General features: G+C 48.7%; 1 protein-coding gene across 1 annotated transcript in view; it reads right to left on the bottom strand.

Moving 5' to 3' along the window:
* MYO7B (myosin VIIB) overlaps positions 1–20,139 on the bottom strand; it is a 102,098-nt gene that overhangs the window by 63,818 nt on the left and 18,141 nt on the right. Inside the window, exons 2-7 of the mRNA XM_045366880.3 lie at positions 15,056–15,096; positions 10,629–10,742; positions 9,459–9,611; positions 8,050–8,234; positions 5,043–5,164; positions 1,024–1,166 (exon numbers count right to left, since the gene is read on the bottom strand). Coding sequence (XP_045222815.2) covers positions 1,024–1,166; positions 5,043–5,164; positions 8,050–8,234; positions 9,459–9,611; positions 10,629–10,742; positions 15,056–15,073 — 735 coding nt within the window. The 5' untranslated portion in view covers positions 15,074–15,096. The remainder of the gene's footprint in view (positions 1–1,023; positions 1,167–5,042; positions 5,165–8,049; positions 8,235–9,458; positions 9,612–10,628; positions 10,743–15,055; positions 15,097–20,139) is intronic.

Raw genomic sequence — 20,139 nt, forward strand, 5'->3', positions numbered from 1 at the left:
GCCACAGCCCCTCTGTTGGTGGCGTTCTCCCCTCTGGACCCCTTCTGTGTGTGTGTGCTCATTTGCACACATGCATGTGTTAGGGGTTATGCCATCACACGAGAGCACCGCCCCCCCACACACACAGGTGCATTAATTCTTCTGTTGTGGGTGCCACGTGTTGGGATCCCTACCATCGGGACTGGCTCCATGATCACCCAGTGTAAAAGGGAACCATAGGCCCTCTTGCTAAAAAGCTAGTAACAATTTCAAGGTGGCAATAGCAGAGCCTGAAACCAAGCAAGGGGCCCCCTGAGCACAGGGCCTGATGTGACAACACAGGACATGTGCCTCTGTACTTCCTGGCCATGTGGCATTTAGGATACTGTCATCTGTGTATTTCTGCCATGGCCCCTAACACACCTGAAGATACAGCCCACCTAACTAGCCTAGTCTCAGAATTAATTCTAGTAGAGATGAGGAATGGTAGGCACCAAAGAAAGAAGAAATTTATATGAATGGAAAATTCAAAACGGAGAAAATTCTTTTTTTTTTTTTTGAGACAGAGTCTCGCTCTGTTGCCCCGGCGGGAGTGCAGTGGTGCAATCTCAGCTCACTGTGACTTTTACCTCCTAGGCTCAAGCACTTCTCATGGCTCAGCCTCCCGAGTAGCTGGGACTGACTACAGGTGTGTGCCACTGCCTACCTAATTTTTTTTTTTCGTATTTTTTTGTAGAGACAGGGTTTTGCCACGTTGGCCAGGCTGATCTCGAACTCCTGGCCTCAAGTAATCCACCTGCCTTGGCCTACCATAAGTGCTGGGATTAGAGGCATGTGCCACTGAGCCCCGCTCAAAATGGAAAAATTTCTATCATTTGCTGTCCTGGAATACTGGGGAAGAGCCCTCATTATCCAGTGAGGCCTGTGGGTTCTGGGAGGGCCCCTGGGGAACAGGGGAGGAGAGGTGAGAGAGCTGAAAGGGGGCCCCTCTTGGAAACCTCCCCCATTCCCTCAACTCCCAACCTGGGCGGGTGGAGGCCTCACCTGCCGGCAGACCCGGGACTTCTCCAGGAGAAACTGCTCGATGCGTGCGCCCTCGATCACCCCGCTGGGGTTAAAATAGATGTCAATGTACTTCCCAAAGCGGCTTGAGTTGTCGTTGCGGATTGTCTTGGCGTTTCCAAAGGCTGAAGGTAAGCAGGCGATGGCCATGATGAGAGCAGAGAGGAGAAAATGTAATATGAGTGAGATCATCTAAGAGGGCTGCTCAGAGGAGGTGGCCAAGCTCGAATTGAAGAATGTGCACAGCTGCGCCAGACAGTGATGGCAGCCAAGGGCCCGCTAAGAGGAAGACAAAAACCTTGGGGAAAACCTCAGAGGTCAGAAAGCATGAAGTGCACTTGCAGACACAGAAGTCTTGTCAGAGTGTGGGATACAGGAGGAAAGCAGTGAAAGGTAGACAGAACTAGTTAGTAGGTAGGGCCAGGTGGCACAGAGCCTTAAATGCTAGTCTCAGAAGCTGGGCAATCATTCTGCTGTGATAAGGGAAGCAGTAAGCTTCTGAGAGTGTGGAAGCAGATTCGCAGCTTAGAAAGATGGCTCAGGCTGCAGGGCTGAGGCTGATATGGAGAGGCCAAGCTGGCATGGGGACTGGCAACAGCGTGTCAAGGCCAGGACACACGGAGGCAGTCAGATCAGGAGGCAGCACGTCCCAAAGTGTTTTTGTAAAGCTGTTTCTGCAAGCTCTTCTGATGCGATCCACAGTAAGAAAGATATTTTGCATTACATCCTAGTATATACACATGTCCACCTGCACACACATAGTTAGAACAAAATACTCAGTACTAGTTCTTACAAAGAGTGATGTGCTGGGGTGTTCTATTCTATGATATTTGATTTGTTCTAGAACTGATTTTATGGCCCCTTAATGGTTAGGATGCAGTTTCAGAATACCAGTATCCGGCGTAGTCCCATGAAACAGAGGAAGACGGTTCCTTGGGGAAGTAGGTTTAAGAAACACAGCACCCTGTCTCTCTTTCTCAAGGAATCTCAATGCACGGCAGAGCCTCTGAGAAGTGCCACAGGTATGAAACCTATTTAGCTTATTGAGCCCAGTGTGGCCATCATGGGGGTGATTGGTTGGGTGTCTCTTCAAGAAAGAATCTGATGCAGGCAGTTTTTTTCTTTTTTTGTACTAACTGACAGGCCGATCTTAAAATGTACTATATATGGAAAGGTAAATGATCTAGAATAGCCAAGTTTGAAGAAGAAGAACAAAATTGGAGGGCACATGCTCTCTGCTTGCACTGCTTCCCATAAGGCTACAGAAATCAAGACACTGTAGCACTGGTGAAAAGATAGACAGAGAGAGGAATTGAAGATAATAGAGAATCCAGGAGCAGTCCCTTACACGGATGGTCAATTGATTTTAGACAGGGGTGCAAAGGTAAGTCGATAGAGAAAAAATAGTCTTTTTGACAAATAAGACTGGAACAATAGAGTATCTACATGCAAAACCAAAAAAAAAAAAAAAGAGAAAGAGAAAAAGAAAGGAAGGAAGGAGAAAAGAAGGTGAGAAAGAAAGAAGGAAGGAAAGACGGAAAAGTCTTTTTCTCTTTTATCTTTTGAGACAGTCTCACTCTGTCGCCCAGGCTGGAGTGCAGTGGTGCGATCTCAGCTCCCTGCAAACTTTGCCTCCTGGGTTCAAGCGATTCTCCTGCCGCAGCCTCCCGAGTAGCTGGGATTACAGGCGCACGCCACCATGCTCAGCTAATTTTTGTATTTTTAGTAGAGACGGGGTTTCCCCATGTTGGCCAGGCTTGTCTTGAACTCCTGACCTCAAGCGATCTGACTGCCTCAGCTTCCCAAAGTTCTGGGATTACTGGCGTAAGCCATCACGCCCAGCCAAAAGTCTTTTTTTCTGTGCTGTGTACCTTGCACCATAGAAAAATATCAGATCACAAATGTAAACCATAAACTGGATCATCAACCTAAATATAAGATCTAAAACTACAAAACACATAGGAAAAACATAGGAGAAAATCTCTGGGTTAGGCAAAGATTTCTTAGATACAACACAAAAAAACATGACCCATAGGAGAAAAAAAAGGACAAATTGAACTTTAAAAATTTAAAACTTCTGCCCTGCAAAAGACACTGTCTAGAGAATGAAAAGACTGGCCACAAACTCGGACACAATATAACACCTGTCTTAGAAAGGACTTGTATCCAGAACACATACAAAACTCTTAAAACTCACTAGTGGCCAGGCACGGTGGCTCACGCCTGTAATCCCAACACTTTGGGAGGCCGAGGTGGGCAGATCACCTGAGGTCAGGAGTTCAAGACCAGCCTGACTAACATGGAGAAACCCCGTCTCTGCTAAAAATACAAAATTAGCCGGGCGTGGTGGCGCATGCCTATAATTCCAGCTACTCGGGAGGCTGAGGCAGGAGAATTGCTTGAACCCGGCAGGTGGAGGTTGCAGTGAGCCGAGATCATGCTATTGTGTTCCAGCCTGGGCAACAAGAGCAAAACTCCATCTCAAATAAACAAAAAACAAGCAAAAATAACTCATTAGTAAGGAAATAGACCAATTAAAGAATATGAAAGAATAGGCAAAAGATTTGAACCAACACTTCACCCGAGCAGATATACAGAGGGGAGGTAAGCATGCGGACAGACGCTAACATCCTTCGTCGTCAGGGCCATGGGAGTTACAAGCGTGCTCCACACATGTCAGAGGGCAGACCATGTCCTTCACCGTGCCAGGTGCTGGTGGGGGTCACAGGACAACCAGAATGTTCCTGCTCTGCTGGTGAGAGAGCAAAATGCTGCGACCACTTTGGAAAACATTTCGGAAGTTTCTGACAAAGTAAAATGGCTCACTTGCCTTTTGAGCCAACAATTTCACTCCTGCATATTTATCCAAGGGAAAGACCTATGTGCACCCAAAAACCTGTATGTGCATGTTTATAGAGGTTTTCCTCCTAGTGGCTAAAAACGATAAACAACCCAGATGTCCTAAACGGGTGGAGAAGCTGTGGTACCTCCACACAATGGAATTCTACTCAGCATTAAAAAGGAATGAATCGCTGATGCAGGCAGCAACAAGGAAGAATCCCAAATAGCCAAGGTAACCAGACACAAAAAGCTACAAACCCTGTGATTTTACTTCTACGACATTCTGGAAAAGACAAAACTGTGAAGGGAGGCAGGGGAAAGACAAATCCGCAGTTGCCAGGGGAGGGGTCCGGGTGACTATGAAGGGGCATGAGGGAAGATCTGGGGGGTGATGGGAACATTCTACTTCCTGATGATGATGGGAGCCATAGGCCTGTATGCGTTTGTCAAAACTCACGAAACTGTACGTGAAAAAGGTGAATATTTACTATATGTAAAGCAAACTTCAATTATAAAGAAACGAGAGAGACAGCAGCCGATAGCCTTGGGGCCGAGGCCATAGGCTTCCGGGCAGCCCTAACAAGACTGAGGCCGGGTCACCGGGGAGAAGGCAGGAGGCTTCTAAGGAGGAGTTTGCTCCAGAGCCCCCTGCTGGGTTGGCCGAGACTTAGATCTGCATCACAGCATGAGCCACTCCTGACCCAAGCTGCTTCCTCTCCTTTTCCCGTTCCTAAGGGTCTGAGCAGCATCCAAGTTTGAAGACTCATCCTGCCCACTCCTGCTTCCTCCCACCTTGTCTTCTGCAGGTTTACCCCTCGATAAACCTGTTGCAGTCCTCACCCTGGCCCAGCAACTGCTTTCCAGTTCAGTTCCAGCAACCGAACCCACACATCTAGCATTTCCCAAATTGACTTGATCTTGGATCCCTTTTTAAAAAGAATACTCCTTACGATCCCGTGGAAAACACACCTATTGAAAGTTTATTAAGTCCTCAGTCTTTCCCCTTTGTGCCGCCTGGCCCCCCTATCCCTACCATGCACCCCACCCTTGTGTTTTGTGTCCCAAGGGTCTGGAGGAGTTGCTGAAGGTTTGTGGTCCCACCTGGAAGGAAGGCTCTAGTGGGGCTGGGGGAGAAGGGCAGGTCCCAGAGCGATGCTTACCCTCCAGGATAGGGTTGGCTTCCAGGACCTGCTGCTCAATCCACGAATGCTGGCCACTGACGGTGGCCATGAACTGCAGGATGAGCTTGGTGGTCTCCGTCTTGCCAGCCCCAGACTCGCCACTGCAAAAAGGGTGTGCAGGGACATGAGACCACACAACAACTATTTTTTTCAACACCTCTGAACTCTCCTACAAACCCCAGTCCTGCTTTCTCTAGCCAGTCTGACAAGGATGGCCTCTCCCCTGCAGATATCCCACTGCATTGAAGCCCTGAAGTCCCCTGTGGGTCTCAGGCTGCCTGTGTTGTACACGCTATTGTGTTTGTCTTTTCTTCTCTGCTCGGCTGCAAGCTCCTTGGCACACTCGGATCTGATTCATTGCAGGGTCAGCACCACAGTGCCCAGGACATACAGAAGGCTGAGTGAGATGACTCAATGTCTTCCTAATGAAAGCATGGCCCACAGGCCAGCAGCAGGCTCAGAATGCAGATGCCCAGGTCACACAGGCTCTGTTGATCAGAATCTGCATTTTCACAGGATCCCCAGAGGATTCCTACACTTTAGAATTTGCATAGCAGACTCCCACAGTCCCATTATCCAGCTTCAACTCCTGGCCAATTTTGTTTCCCCTCCTGTACTATTTTAAAGCAAATCCCAGATATTGCTTCATCTGAAAATATTACCTTTTTTTTTTTTTTTTTTTTTGAGATGGAGTCTCACTCTGTCTCCCAGGCTGGAGTGCAGTGGCATGATTTAGGCTCACTGCAACCTCTACCTCTTGGGTTCAAGTGATTCTCATGCCTTAGCCTCCCAAGTAGCTAGGATTACTGGTGCCTGCCACCACACCCAGGTAATTTTTATATTTTTAGTAGAGATAAGGTTTCACCGTCTTTACCAGGCTGGTCTGAAACTCCTGACCTCAGCTGATCTGCCCGCTTCAGCCTCCCAAAGTGCTAGGATTACAGGCATAAGCCACCATGCTTGGCCTGAAAATATTGTCTTTTTTTTTTTTTCTTTATTTGAGTCGGAGTCTGGCTGTTGTTGGCCTGGGCTGGAGTGCAATGGCACCATCTCAGCTAACTGCAACCTCTGCCCCCTCCAGTTCCAGCAATTCTCCTGCCTCAGCCTCCCAAGTAGCTGAGATTACAGGCGCTGGCCACCACACCCAGCTAATTTTTATATTTTTAGTAGAGATGGGGTTTCACCATGTTGGCCAGGCTGGTCTTGAACTCCCGACCTCAGGTGATCCACCTGCCTCGGCCTCCCAAAGTGCCGGGATTACAGGCGTGAGCCACCGCACCCAGTCAAAATATTACCTTTTTTGCAAAGTTATGATCAAAATACCCACAATCACTATGCCAGCAAAGCAGAGTGAGATCAACAAACCTCCAGTGATAGCTGTGGACTCCCCTGAGCGCCTGTCAAGCGCCAGGCGTGTTTATAAACACAAGCTCATCAAATAACCTGCCATTGTAGAGACGCGGCTTAAGGGGACTTGCCCACAGCCCTGGGGGAGGAAAGGGCAGGAGGAGAATGCAATTTGACTCAAAGTGACAAGTGACGTTCTGCTCACTACAAAGAACCAAACCTCAGGCAGCTCTTTCCTCTCCTTGCTCACACTCGGCCAGCCCCGCCAGCCTCCAGGGGGCGCCACCCTGTCAGCTCCCGGCCAGCCAGCCCGCGGCCCAGCTCTGCCCAGAGGCTTCTCGCCCTGCCTCCGGGGGCAGGTTGGGAGATCCAGCTCTCTCCCAGGGCACCTGTCTGCTGTCTTCTCCAGAGCCCTGGGTTTGAATTCCCCACTTCAGCGCTGTGTGCCGCTGGAACAGGATCTCAGCCCCTCTGACTGTAGGTCTCTCCAGCAGTAACATGGGGCCGTATCAGGGGAATGAGAGCATCTCCTTCAGAGGGTTGCTGAGGACATGAAATGTGATCACCTGTGCCTTAGGACTTCATTCTGGTCTCTGTTCAGCATCCCGCCTCAGAGAGGCCGTGCCTGGCCTGCCCCCTACCTAACGCAGAGGCTGACATCACCCTTTCCTCTCCCCTGCCGTGTTTTACTTCAAAGCTGTTAGGACCTGCATAAAAATGCACTTATTTGTTGCCTGTCTGTCTCTGCTTCTAGAATGTAAGCTCCCTGAAGAAGGGATTCTGGTCCCTTTTGTTAGCTGCCACCTCCCCATGTTGGGACAGTGGGTGGCACACAGTTGGGGCATGACAAAACCTCAAATGATTGAATGAAGGAAGGAATGAATGAGTGACTCTACTGGAGCACCAAGCAAGGTGCCTGGGAGCCAAATTCCCACTCCACCTCCTGTTCCCTTGAACACTCCTCCTCCCGACACCAGGAGGGTCTGTGGTCACTGGTAGAGAGGCCAGGCCAGGCAGGGAGTCTCTGAAGCAGCCAGGACCTGGACTGGAGGGGACACTTTCCTTCTGGTCCCCTGGTGACCTGAGAGCTGCCCCCTGGAACTGCTGCTCCTCTGTCCTCACCTGGGGCCTGCCTTGAGATTTTTTTTGCGTGGGTCCTCAGCTGTTGAACTCCTGCATCTTCAAGTGCCTAACCTGGGTCCCGTACCTTTTTCTTTTTTTATTTTTACAGAGATAGGGTCTCGCTACATTGTCCAGGCTGGTCTCAAATTCCCAGCCTCAAGGAATCCTCCTGCTTTGACCTCCCAAGTCACTGGGATTATAGGCATGAGCTACCATGCCCGACCCCTGAGGCCCATTTCTAAAGGAACCCAGCCCAACTTCCTTCCTTGACTCAGTAAACCGTTATTAGAGGCTGGGCAGTCCAGTCCCTGGTGACACGATGAAAGCCTAGGTTCTGAAGGAAGGAAGCTTTGGAGGAACTGCTCGGGGTGCAGGGTAGCTGGGGCCGTTGTGTGCTGTGGAGAAGGGTGTGTGCCATGGAGTAGGGAGAGCTCCTGCCTTGCCCAACTTGGCAGGCGTGCTGTGGGGAGCAGTTCAGGGAGATGCCTGGAGGCGGTGCCTGACCCCTCTGCCTCACCTGATGATGCAGCACTGGTCCCTCTTGTTCCTCTTCATGTTGAAGTAGCAGTTGTTGGCGATGGCAAAGACATGCGGCGGCAGCTCGCCCATGTGGCGGCTGTAGTAGAGCTGTACCTGCTCCAGGGTGTAGAGCGGCAGCACCTGGAACGGGTTCACGGCCACCAGGATGGAGCCTGTGTACGTCTGGGAAGGGAGCAGGTGGTCAGTGCCCTCTGCCCCTGGCAGAGATACTCAGCCTTGGCCCTGCCCCCAGGGAGTTATCAGGGCTGCTGACTTTGGTGTGGAAGTAGAGTCTGATTCTGGGCCAGGGAGATAAGACATTCGGCTGTGCAGGTCCTTCCTATGGGAAGACGAGATGTCCACCAGGAAGGTGAGCTCCCGGGGGACATATTTCCAGGAAGATCAAATGTTCACTGTACCTTGCCTGGTACTTAGAAGGGGCTCGATAAAAATGGACTAAGTATGAAATGGGTTTTCACGTGCATCCCGCAGGGGCTTTCATATAGGCTGGTCAACAAGTGGCCCTCACAGACCCCAACCACAAATTCTGTGTGCTCCTGGGACCTCCGCCCTGGATCAGCTGCCCATCTGGAGCCCCCACCCGGCCCCACTGCCCCTCAGTGGGTGGGGCAGGCAGAGTCTGCACAATACGCCACATGACCATGGCACCCTGGTTTTCACTTTAGGAAAGGAGAGGACGTGCCCTCTGGCTTCAGGCTGTGCCACCAGATGAGGAGTGCAGGCACAAGCCCTTTGGAAGCACAAGCTGCCTTCCTCTGAACAGCCCAGAAGGGCCGGTCAGAACCAAGCCAGCCACCCTCCAACCAGAGAGGCCCCGGCAGGCAGTGGCTTCTGCAGGCCACACATACTTAGGCCGAGCTGGTGTCAGTTTGGAAATACCACCTCCCCTGGAAAAATCTGCATTGGAACCAGGATGAGAGCTTCAGGCTGGGGTGAACCTCCATCCAGGCCAGGTTTGCGGGGAGGGCCCACATCCACCCCCATGGCCCCCTCGTCTGGTGAATCAGGATCTTGGGATCCTGGCTGTCATGGGACTCACTCTTGGGAGGCCAGGAGCTCTCTGTCTGGTGACCCTGTCTCTACAACATGCTTGGGATGGAGAGGGCAGAGGACAATGGCCACCTGATGGCCATCTGCAGCCCTCACTGAGCACGGACTGTGCCAGGCACTGTGCTGTCACTCTATGCAGCGGCTTCCTCCCCTCCAGGGTGGGATCGCCCTGTTTGGGACTGGGCAGCAGAGATTGGGAAAAGTTAGGCACCTCGCCCACCTCCCCCAGTGAGGGCATGGGGGGGCAGTGCCCCCGTGCATCATTTTCTTCTCCCTGTCCAGGAGGTCGGCACCTGTGAGGGGCTCCCCTGTGGACACAGGGCTGGGGAGACTCACGTAGATCTTGTGCTGCTGGTAGCGGATCAGGAGGTTGTGCACCATGCCCGCCTCGTTCAGGTCGCCCAAGCGGATCATGTCGTCCACGCCCTGGACTGAGCTGGGGTGCATGGGGCTAAGGACACCAAAGTCCTCTGCTCGGATCCAGTGTTCCTGGAACAACGGGTGCAGACTCCCCTGAGGCGTGGCCTCCATCCCCGTGGCCAGCCTGCCACACCCTCCCCTCCAAGTTCTCAGCAGCAAAGTGGCCTTCGGGGTCACAGATCAGCTGACCTGGGGCGGTGGCCAGCCTCCGGCCAGGGTCAGTCTATGACAAGGCTCAAGGGACTCCTGTGGCAGAATCAGGTCCATCTATGACTGGATCAGCATGGGTCTAGGGCCCAGGGTTAAGGTGTAGCTGGAGCTAGGGCTGAATTTCAGACCAGGGACAAAGGAGCTTGTAGCCAGAAGTTAGATTTAGGGTCAGGTTGCAGCTGGGAGCCTTGCAGGTTGTTAGAATAAGAGTGTGCAAGTGAAAGGTTTTTTTTTTTTTTTTTTTTTAAAAACTACAGTGTTACACAAATAGAAGATATTGTTATTATTTTACTGACTTCCATCATCCGGATCTCACAGGTCACAGCCTAGAAACTTTTCTTTGGAGGCTAAGGCTGCAGCACCCAGCTGAGCAGAGAGGACAATCTGAGGAGCTAAGTGACCAGCTGGACACTCCATGGTAAGCCCTTCCCCGCTCACCACCTAGCTGGTCCTGACCCCTCTTGTGGACGAGCTGGTCACCCCTGGGCACTCCAGGTTGCTGGCCTCTCACTTGTGCGTTTTGCCGCTTCCTGCCCCTCCACACACCTTCCTCACCCACCTTTCCCCCTTGCCAGTTTCATTTTGCAAACCGGCTTTCTGCCCCTCTGGTCCTTCCAGAGCCCCTTTCCCACTTCTCCACTTCCTGGTCCCCTAATTCTCTTCATTTCCCTGGACTGCAACTCTTGAAACGTTCCCCAGGACACAGAAGCCGTGTTCACCATGGCAGGACTCCACCGTGATCTGTCCTGCCACCCACGTCCCCACTTGGCCTTGGAGCCCCTGGTGTTAGGGAGAGGCTCCACAGGGTGGGGAGGGCTCTGGGGCCCTGGATGTGGGGGCAGGCCGGGGCCCAGAGGAAAGCCCCAGAACACTGACCTTGCCCTCGTCATCTTCAACCAAGATCTTGCCTGGCTTTGTCTCTTTGATGATGCCTCCAATGGCCACGCCAGTCTTGTGGGTGGAGGGAGGCTCCAGCCACACGTGGTCACCCTGGAGGGCAGACAGTAGACAGTGGTGTGATCCCCGCTCTCTCTTCCCCTCCCTGCTGGATACTTACCTCTCTTTAGGGCTTTGCCTTCCAGCCCAGAGTTCCCAAGGTGGCTGGAGCTTGTCTCTCCTTTCTTCTCCTCCCCTCTTCCCATTCCTCTCCTATCTCTCTTTCTCCCTCTCTCTCCTAGCCCCTGTTTCCTTTGATCGTGTGTCACCTGCCCTGCTCACTGAGCAGGTACCAAGCGCCTGTACAGCTTCTCTCCATGTCTTTGTCTTGTCTGGGACAGTAAGCTGACAAGAACAGGAGCTCCCGTCTCACCACTGAACCTCTCATAATGAAAAAGAAACTCGGCAACTATTTAGGAAGGTGGCGTGGCTGAGTGGTTAAAAGAGAAAGTGCTTCTCAAGCTTGATGACGATAGCAAGAGTTGCATCTTCTCAGAAATCACCTGCAAGCAATAGGAGGATAAGAAACAGAAACAAATGCTAGGAGACACAGGAGGAAGTTGAAAAGGTGGCCCCAGCTGTAGATTCCAGAAAGAGAGGGCAAAGTTCAATTCTCCAAAGCAGCAGCCCATCCTGGCGTGCAAAAGCAGCATGACTTGCTGCAGCAGCAGGAGCACGGGCACAAGGTGGCAGTCGGAGCTTGCCTGGCCTGTCTCGGTTCTAAGAAACAGACCATATTTGCAGGTCTGCCATATTTGCAGGAAGCAGTCTCTCTATGGGGTGGGAAAAGAGAAGCCTTGCCCCGTGAAAAGCTCTGCAGTACCCAGATCTATTGGGTGGGAGAAGCAACGACTAAAAACTCGCATGTGAGATTTCTGCTAGCCTGCACTGTGGCACTGGCCCCGCACGAACCTCCTTCTAATCCAAGAGAGCTCACCCCATCTGAAGAGGAGTAATCCAAAAGGAAGCAGCACAGGTCTGTGTTCGGAGGTACTGAAACCCAAGAGGAGGAAGGGAGCAAATAACACTTAGCAAAAGAGAAATAACTGCCACAGAGCCGTGGGAAGTTGTGACTGAATATTTCACCATCATTTACAAAAACCGACCAAAGATTAGGTCAGAGGCAGAAAAGCCCAGGAATTAGATGGGGGAAAACTGAGAAAAAGGATGAGACGTGAGTTGGCAGAGCTGAATGAAAAAATGGAGGAAATGAAAGAAATGCGCACCAGAATGAAAACAAAATTGGAAACTGTGGGAGAACATGCCTTGATTAGAAAAACATGGGAAGAATCATAAACGGTAGGAAGGAGAAAAGTCAGCAAAATGATCTAGAAATTTTTTAAAAATTAGAATTAGGGGCTGGGTGTCGTGGTTCACACCTGTAATCCCAGCACTTTGGGAGGCCAAGACAGGCCAGGAGTTTGAGAACAGCCTGGCCAACATGGAGAAACCCTGCCTCTACTAAAAAAATACAAAAATTGGCTGGGCGCGGTGGCTCACGCCTGTAATCCCAGCACTTTGGGAGGCCGAGGCAGGCGGATCACAAGGTCAGGAGTTCAAGACCAGCCTGGCCAACATAGTGAAACCCCATCTCCACTAAAAATACAAAAATTAGCCAGGTGTGGTGGCACATGCCTGTAGTCCCAGCTACTCGGGAGGCTGAGGCAGGAGCATTGCTTGAACCCGGGAGGCGGAGCTTACAGTGAGCCAGGATCGCACCCCTGCACTCCGGTGGGCGACAGTGCAAGACTCCATCTCAAAAAAAAAAAAAAAAAAGCTAGGCGTGGTGGTGGGCCCCTGTAATCCCAGCTAATCAGGAGGCTGACGCACGATACTGCTTGAATCTGGGAGGTGGAGGTTGCAGTGAGCTGTGATCGCACCACTGCACTCCAGCCTTGCTGACAGAGTGAGACTCTGTCAAAAAAGAACACACAAATAAAAAATAAAATAAAATTAGAATTAGGAAGAAGATCGCTATAGAAGATGGGCAAAAATATAAATAAACCTCATTATATGGACTGAATTGTGTCCCTCCAGAATTCATATAGTGAAGCCCCAACTCCTGACATGACAATATTTGCAGATAAGGCCTTTGAGGAGGTAATTAAGGTTAAATAAGGTCCTAAGGGTGTGGTCCTAATCCAACAGGACTGGTGTCTGTAAAAAAGGAAGAGGCACCAGAGTGAGATGCACGCATGCTCTCTCTCTTCTCTCTCCCTGTCTCTCTCTCTCTCTGCTTTTCTCTCTCCCTCTCCTCACCCCACAGCACAGAAGAAAGGCTATGTGAAGGGATAAAATGAGAAGACAGCCATCTACAACCCTAAGGCACTTTAACCTTGGACTTCCAGCTTCCAGGACTGTGAGAACACAAATGTCTGTGGTTTAGGCCACCCAGGCTGTGACACCTTGTTACGGCAGTCCAAGCTCCAGTGAAGTCAGATAGACCTGGCTGGGTTCTAATCCCTACTCTGTATTCCAGGAGTTATATGGCCTTGGGAAAGTCACTTCACAGCTCTGAACCTTAACTTCCTTATCTGTTGAAAGGGGCCTGCTTCACAGGGCTGCGGTGAAGATGGAGTGCCCTATGGCAGGGAGCCTCCATAGCGTCCAGCACGGAGGGCACCACAGAGGACTCAACAACCCTCTGAAAGACTTATTCATTAAAAAGATGACCACTCTGCACTTTGGGAGGCCGAGTTGGGCGGGCAGATCACCTGAGGTCAGGAGTTCGAGACAAGCCTGGCCAACGTGGTGAAACCCTGTCTCTACTAAAAATACAAAATTAACCGGGCGTGGTGGTGGGTGCCTGTAGTCCCAGCTACTCGGGAGGCTGAGGCGGGAGGATTGCTTGAACCTGGGAGGCTGAGGTTGCAGTAAGCCGAGAGATGACTCTCCTCTCAAAGACTTACATTGTCTGAAGAGAGAGCGGGCCTGCAATTGTAATTGTGAGTAATAGGGCCCTGAGAGGTGTTTTTCTAAACTCTGCTTGCCGTTAGTGGCATCCCCAGAGGGAGTCTGGCGTTGATGCATCCCACGGCACATTCCTTTGTGAAATGCTTTGCTTTGTCTTAAAATCACACCATGCTCCAAGGTGGAGCCATGCTCTCAGGTTTGCAACTTAGTTACCAGAAGCCTCACGACCTGACGTTTGAGACCACGCGTGTCCTCTCTACAGCCTAAAACAGCCTAAGCTCTATTCTGTAATTGAAAACAAGGAGCCAATCTTGGCTGTCCATTCTGTGAGTCCGATGCTGCCAGGCTTAGTGGCAGCGCCAGGGGCTCCTGCGTGGTGAAGCACACTCCTCTCAGCAGTGTGCTCCAGCAGCCAGGAACGATGTCCTGTGTGGCTTTGCAATCAGGAGAACATTTGGGGCATTTTCTTATCAAAGAGCACTTTGCAGCACTATCCTGCTCTCCTGGACTCTGCGGGGCATGGGGCAAGGGTGGAAATGTGGAGGGCAGGGAAGGATGCACAGGCTGGTTTGGGACCTCTGCTCTCTGGGCTCTCCAGCCTCTGAGCTCTCCACGCGCCGTGGCAGGGCAGGGCAGTTCCCCAGGGTCTACGTTGATTCAACAGTAAATGCAAAACTCTTCTGCTTTCTTCCTATGCAGGAGCCATCCCTTGGCCACCGGAACACAGGAATATTTGTTGAGTGAAGGAAACACGATGCAGAGTCCAAAGTGGTGATTCAGACCTGGGTTTCAGTCCTACCCATGCCCACAGTTCCCCAGTTCCCTGTTTTCTCTGGGGGAGCTCCCTGCAACTGCCACAGTGAGACAACTGGGAAATCCCTTCGTTGGCTGGGCAAGGTGGCTCACGCCCAGCACTTTGGGAGGCCAAGGCGAGTGGATTGCTTTGAGCTCAGGAGTTCAAGACCAGCCTGGGCAACATGGTAAAGCCCCGTCCCTACAAAAAATACAAAAATTAGCTGGGTGTGGTGGCATGCACCTGTGGTCCCAGCTACTCAGTAGGCTGAGGTTGGAGGATCACTTGAACCTGGGAGGCAGAGGTTGCCGTGAGCTGAAATCACGCCACTGCACTCCAGCCTGGGTGACAGAGTGAGAATCTGTCTGGAAAAAAAAAGAAAAGTAAAGAAAAGAAACCCCTTTGTCAAGACAAACGGACATGTTAAGCCCTGCATGAAAGCGAGGGATAACTATACATGACTACATGTATTGCCGAGGCCAGTGGTTGGCCAAACTTGTTTTCTTGAGATGCGAGAATCTGTCGTGTTTCCTGAACTCACCTGTCTCTGGTATTTTCCTATGGGGTCTCCTTGCCTTTCCTCTCTTTCCTTGGGAGCGATTCAACTTGGCCTTGAGTAACTTACACCAATAACCCCTAGATCAAATCATACAATTCTTACCAGCCTGAACCCCGACATCCTGAGTCAGCAGTTCCACACACCTGTATGGAGAGAGAAAGCAGAACGTTAGCTCCATGCGCACCCCCGATAGGAGCCCCTGGAGCACAGGAACTGGGCTTGTTCACCAACACTACCCTAAGGTCCCGGTATGGGACCTGGCTCAGAAACAATGCTGAATAAATGGATGAATGAGTCACAGTCCTGGCCCAAGTACAAGAGCTGTTCTCAGCTTCTTCAGTCTTTATTGCAGACATATTTCATACTCAGTCCTGGGCTTGATACAGGGAGTAGGTGGTTCCCTGTCATCCCGAAGCCTCAATTTTATCTGGTCAGATATCCATGAAAACCAGTCATCATCACAAACCCTGGGAAGTGCTCAGGTAAGCAGCCACTGGAGCTACAGACACAACTTTAAACCTCACAGCACTGCAGAATGTGCGTGTTCCCTCACTTTAGACATTGGACTCAATGCAGGAAATGCCACGCAGTTAATTAGTAGCACAGCTGGGAATCAAACCCGGATCTGCCTCCTTTCAAACCTGTCCCCAGCACCTGGTGGTTCTAGAAGGAGCAGGCAGTCAGGCCCAAGTAGGCAGCCAGGTCCAGCAGGAGGAGGAGCGGGGAGGAGCCCACTTGTCCCATCTAAAGGAGGAAACCCTGAGTTACCCTGACTGAGTGCTGGCATTTTCCCCTTCCCTGTGAGTAGTGCAAGGTGGGTACCAGGTCTATTGCTGAGTTCTTTAGTGGTGATTTGTGGGATTTTGGTGCACCCATCACCAGATAAATATACACTGAACCCAATTTGTAGTCTTTCATTCCTCACCCCCTTCCTTCCCTTTCCCCCCGAGTCCCCAAAGCCCATTGTATCATTCTTATGCCTTTGCATCCTCATAGCTTAGCTCCCACTTATAAGTGAGAACATAGGATGTTTGGTTTTCCATTCCTGAGTTACTTCAGTTAGAATAATAGTCTCCAATCCCATCCAGGTTGCTGTGAATGCCATTAATTCATTCTTTTTATGGCTGAGTAGTATTCCGTCATACATATGTATGCCATATATATGATATATGTCTATATCTATATATATGATATATGTCTATATATATATGATATATCGATATCATAGTTTCTTTATCCACTTGTTCATTGATAGGCATTTGGGCTGGTTCCACATGTTTGCAATTGTGAATAGTGCTGCTATAAACATGTGTGTGCAAGCATCTTTTTCGAATAATGAGTTCTTTTCCTCTGGGTAGATATCCAGTAGTGGGATTGATGGATCAAATGGTAGTTCTACGTTTAGTTCTTTAAGGAATCTCCACACTGTTTTCCACAGTGGCTGTAGTAGTTTACATTCCCACCAGCAGTGTAGAAGCATTCCCTTTTCACCACATCCATGCCAACATCTATCGTTTTTTGATTTTTTGATTATGGCCACTCTTGCAAGAGTAAGGTGGTGTTGCGTTGCAGTTTTGATTTGTATTTCCCTGATCATTGGTGATGTTGAACATTTTTCCTTGTTTGTTGGACATTTGTATATCTTCTTTTGAGAATTGTCTATTCATAACCTCAGCCCACTTTTTGATGGGATTGTTTGTTTGTTTGCTTTCTTGGTAATTTGTTTGAGTTCCTTGTGGATTCTGGATATTAGTCCTTTGTCAGATGCGTAGTTTGTGAAGATTTTCTCCCACTCTGTGGGTTGTCTGTTTGCTCTGCTGACTGTTTATTTTGCTGTGCAAAAGTTCTTTAGTTTAAGTCCCACCTATTTATCTTTGTATTTGTTTCATTTGTTTTTGGGTTCTTGGTCATGAAATCTTTGCATAAGCCAATGTCTAGAAGCGTTTTTCTGATGTTATATTCTAGAATTTTTATAGTTTCAGGTCTTAGATTTAAGTCCTTGATCCATCTTGAGCTGATTTTTATATAAGGTGAGAGATGAGGATTCAGTTTCATTCTCCTACCTGTGGCTTTTCAATTATCCCAGCACCATTTGTTGAATAGGGTGTCATTTCCCCACTTTATGTTTTTGTTTGCTTTGTTAAAGATCGGTTGGCTGTAAACAGTTGGGTTTATTTCCGGGTTCTCCATTCTGTTCCATTGGTCTATATGACTATTTTTATACCAGTCTCACAAAAGGGGGAGAGAACTACATCAGGAGAACACCCCATGGGACAAAAGGATCTGAATAGCAACCTTGAGTCCCAGAACTTCCCTCTGACATAGGCTACCCAAATGAGAAGGAACCAGAGAAACAATTCTGGTAATACGACAAAATAAGGTTTTTTAACACCCCCAAAAAATCACACCAGCTCACCAGCAGTGGGTCCAAACCAAGAAGAAATCCCTGACTTACTTGAAAAAGAATTCAGAAGGTCAATTATTAAGCTAATCAAGGAGGCACCAGAAAAAGGTGAAGTCCAATTTAAGGAAATCAAGAAAATGATACAAGAAATGAGGGGAGAAATCTTCAGTGAAACAGAGAGCATAGACAAAAAACAATTGCAACTTCAGGAAACAGGGGACACACTTAGAGAAATGCAAAATGTTCTGGAAAGTCTTAGCAATAGAATCAAACAAGCAGAAGAAAGAACTGCAGAGTTTGAAGACAAGCTCTGAATTAACCCAATTCAGAATTAGCCCAATTCAACAAAGACAAAGAAAAAAGAATTTTAAAAAATGAACAAAGCCTCCAAGAAGTTTGGGATTATGTAAGACAACCAAACCTAAGAATAATTTGCATTCCTGAGGAAGATGAGAAATCTAAAAGTTTGGAAAACATTTTTTGGGGAAGAATCAAAGAAAACCTCCCTGGCCTTGCTAGAGGCCTAAACATCCAAATACAAGAAAGAACACCTGGGAAATTCATCACATAAAGATCATCATCTAGGCACATTGTCATCTGGTTATCTAAAGTCAAGACAAAGGAAAGTATCTTAAGAGCTGTGAGGCAGGCCGGGCGCGGTGGCTCAAGCCTGTAATCCCAGCACTTTGGGAGGCCGAGACGGGCGGATCACGAGGTCAGGAGATCGAGACCATCCTAGCTAACATGGTGAAACCCCGTCTCTACTAAAACAATACAGAAAAACTAGCCGGGCGAGGTGGCGGGCACCTGTAATCCCAGCTACTCAGGAGGTTTAGGCAGGAGAATGGCATAAACCCGGGAGGTGGAGCTTGCAGTGAGCTGAGATCTGGCCACTGTACTCCAGCCTGGGCGACAGAGTGAAACTTCGCCTCAAAAAAAAAAAAAAAAAAAAAAAAAAAAGAGCTGTGAGGCAAAAGCACCAGGTAACTTATAAAGGAAAACCTATCAGATTAACGCAGATTTCTCAGTAGAAACACTACAAGCTAGAAGGGATTGGGACCCTATCTTCAGTCTCCTTAAACAAAACAATTATCAGCCAAGAATTTTGTATCCAGCAAAACTAAGCTTCATAAATGAAGGAAAGATAGTCTTTTTCAGACAAACAAATGCTGAGAGAATTTGCCACTACCAAGCCAGCACTACAAGAACTGCTAAAAAAGTTCTAAATCTTGAAACAAATCCTGGAAACACATCAAAACAGAGCCTCTTTAAAGCATGAATCTCACAGGACCTATAAAACAAAAATAGAATTAAAAGGTATACAGGCAACAAATAGCATGATGAATGGAATAGTACCTCACATTTCAATACTAATGTTGAATGTAAATGGCCTAAATGTGCCACTTAAAAGATACAGAATGGCAGAATGGATACGAATTCACCAACCGAGCATCTGCTGCCTTCAGGAAAATCACCTGACACAGAAGGACTCACATAAACTTAAAGTAAAGGTGTGGAAAAAGACATTCTATGTAAATGGACACCAAATGTGAGCAGGAGTAGCTATTCTTATATCAGACAAAACAAACTTTAAAGCAACAGCAGTTAAAAAAGACAAAGAGGGATACTATATAGTGATAATAGGCCTTGTCCAACAGGAAAATATCACAATCCTAAATGTATGTGCACCTAACACTGGAGCTCCCAAATTTATGAAACAATTACTACTAGACCTAAGAAATGAGACAGACAGCAACACAATAATAGTGGGGGACTTTGGCCGGGCGCGGTGGCTCAAGCCTGTAATCCCAGCACTTTGGGAGGCTGAGACGGGCGGATCACGAGGTCAGGAGATCGAGACCATCCTGGCTAACACAGTGAAACCCCGTCTCTACTAAAAAATACAAAAAACTAGCCGGGCGAGGTGGCAGGCGCCTGTAGTCCCAGCTACTCGGGAGGCTGAGGCAGGAGAATTGTCTAAACCCGGGAGGCGGAGCTTGCAGTGAGCTGAGATCCGGCCACTGCACCCCAGCCTGGGCGACAGAGCAAGACTCCATCTCAAAAAAAAAAAAAAAAAAAATAGTGGGGGACTTCAATATGCCACTGACAAGCACTAGACAGGTCATCAAGACAGAAGTCAACAACAAAAAAAAAACAATGGATTTAAACTATACCCTGGAACAAATGGACTCAACAGGTATTTACGAACATTCTACCCAACAACCACAGTATGTACATTCTATTCCTCAGTGTATGGAATTTTCTCCAAGATAGACCATATGATAAGCCACAAAACAAGTCTCAACAAATTAAAGAAAATTGAAATTATATCAGGAACTCTCTCAGACCACAGTGGAATAACCTGGAAGTCAATTCCAAAAGGAACCTCCAAAACCATGCAAATACATGGAAATGAAATAACTGGCTCCTGAATGATCACTGGGTCAACAATGAAATCAAGATAGAAATTTAAAAATTCTTCAAACCAAACGATAATAGTGACACAACCTATCAAAACCTCTGGGATACAGCAAAGGTGATGCTAAGAGGAAAGTTTATAGCCTTAAATACCTACATCAAAAAATCTGAAAGAGCACAAATCTAAGGTCACATCTCAAGGAACTGGAGAAACAAGAACAAACCAAATCCAAACCCAGCAGAAGAAAGGAAATAACCAAGATCAGAGCAGAACTAAATGAAATTGAAACAACAACAACAACAAAACCCACAGAAGATAAATGAAACAAAAAGCTGGTTCTTTGAAAAGATAAATAAAATTGAT

This window comes from Macaca fascicularis, chromosome 12 (assembly GCF_037993035.2).
Source record: "Macaca fascicularis isolate 582-1 chromosome 12, T2T-MFA8v1.1".
In the NCBI taxonomy this organism is placed as follows: domain Eukaryota; kingdom Metazoa; phylum Chordata; class Mammalia; order Primates; family Cercopithecidae; genus Macaca; species Macaca fascicularis.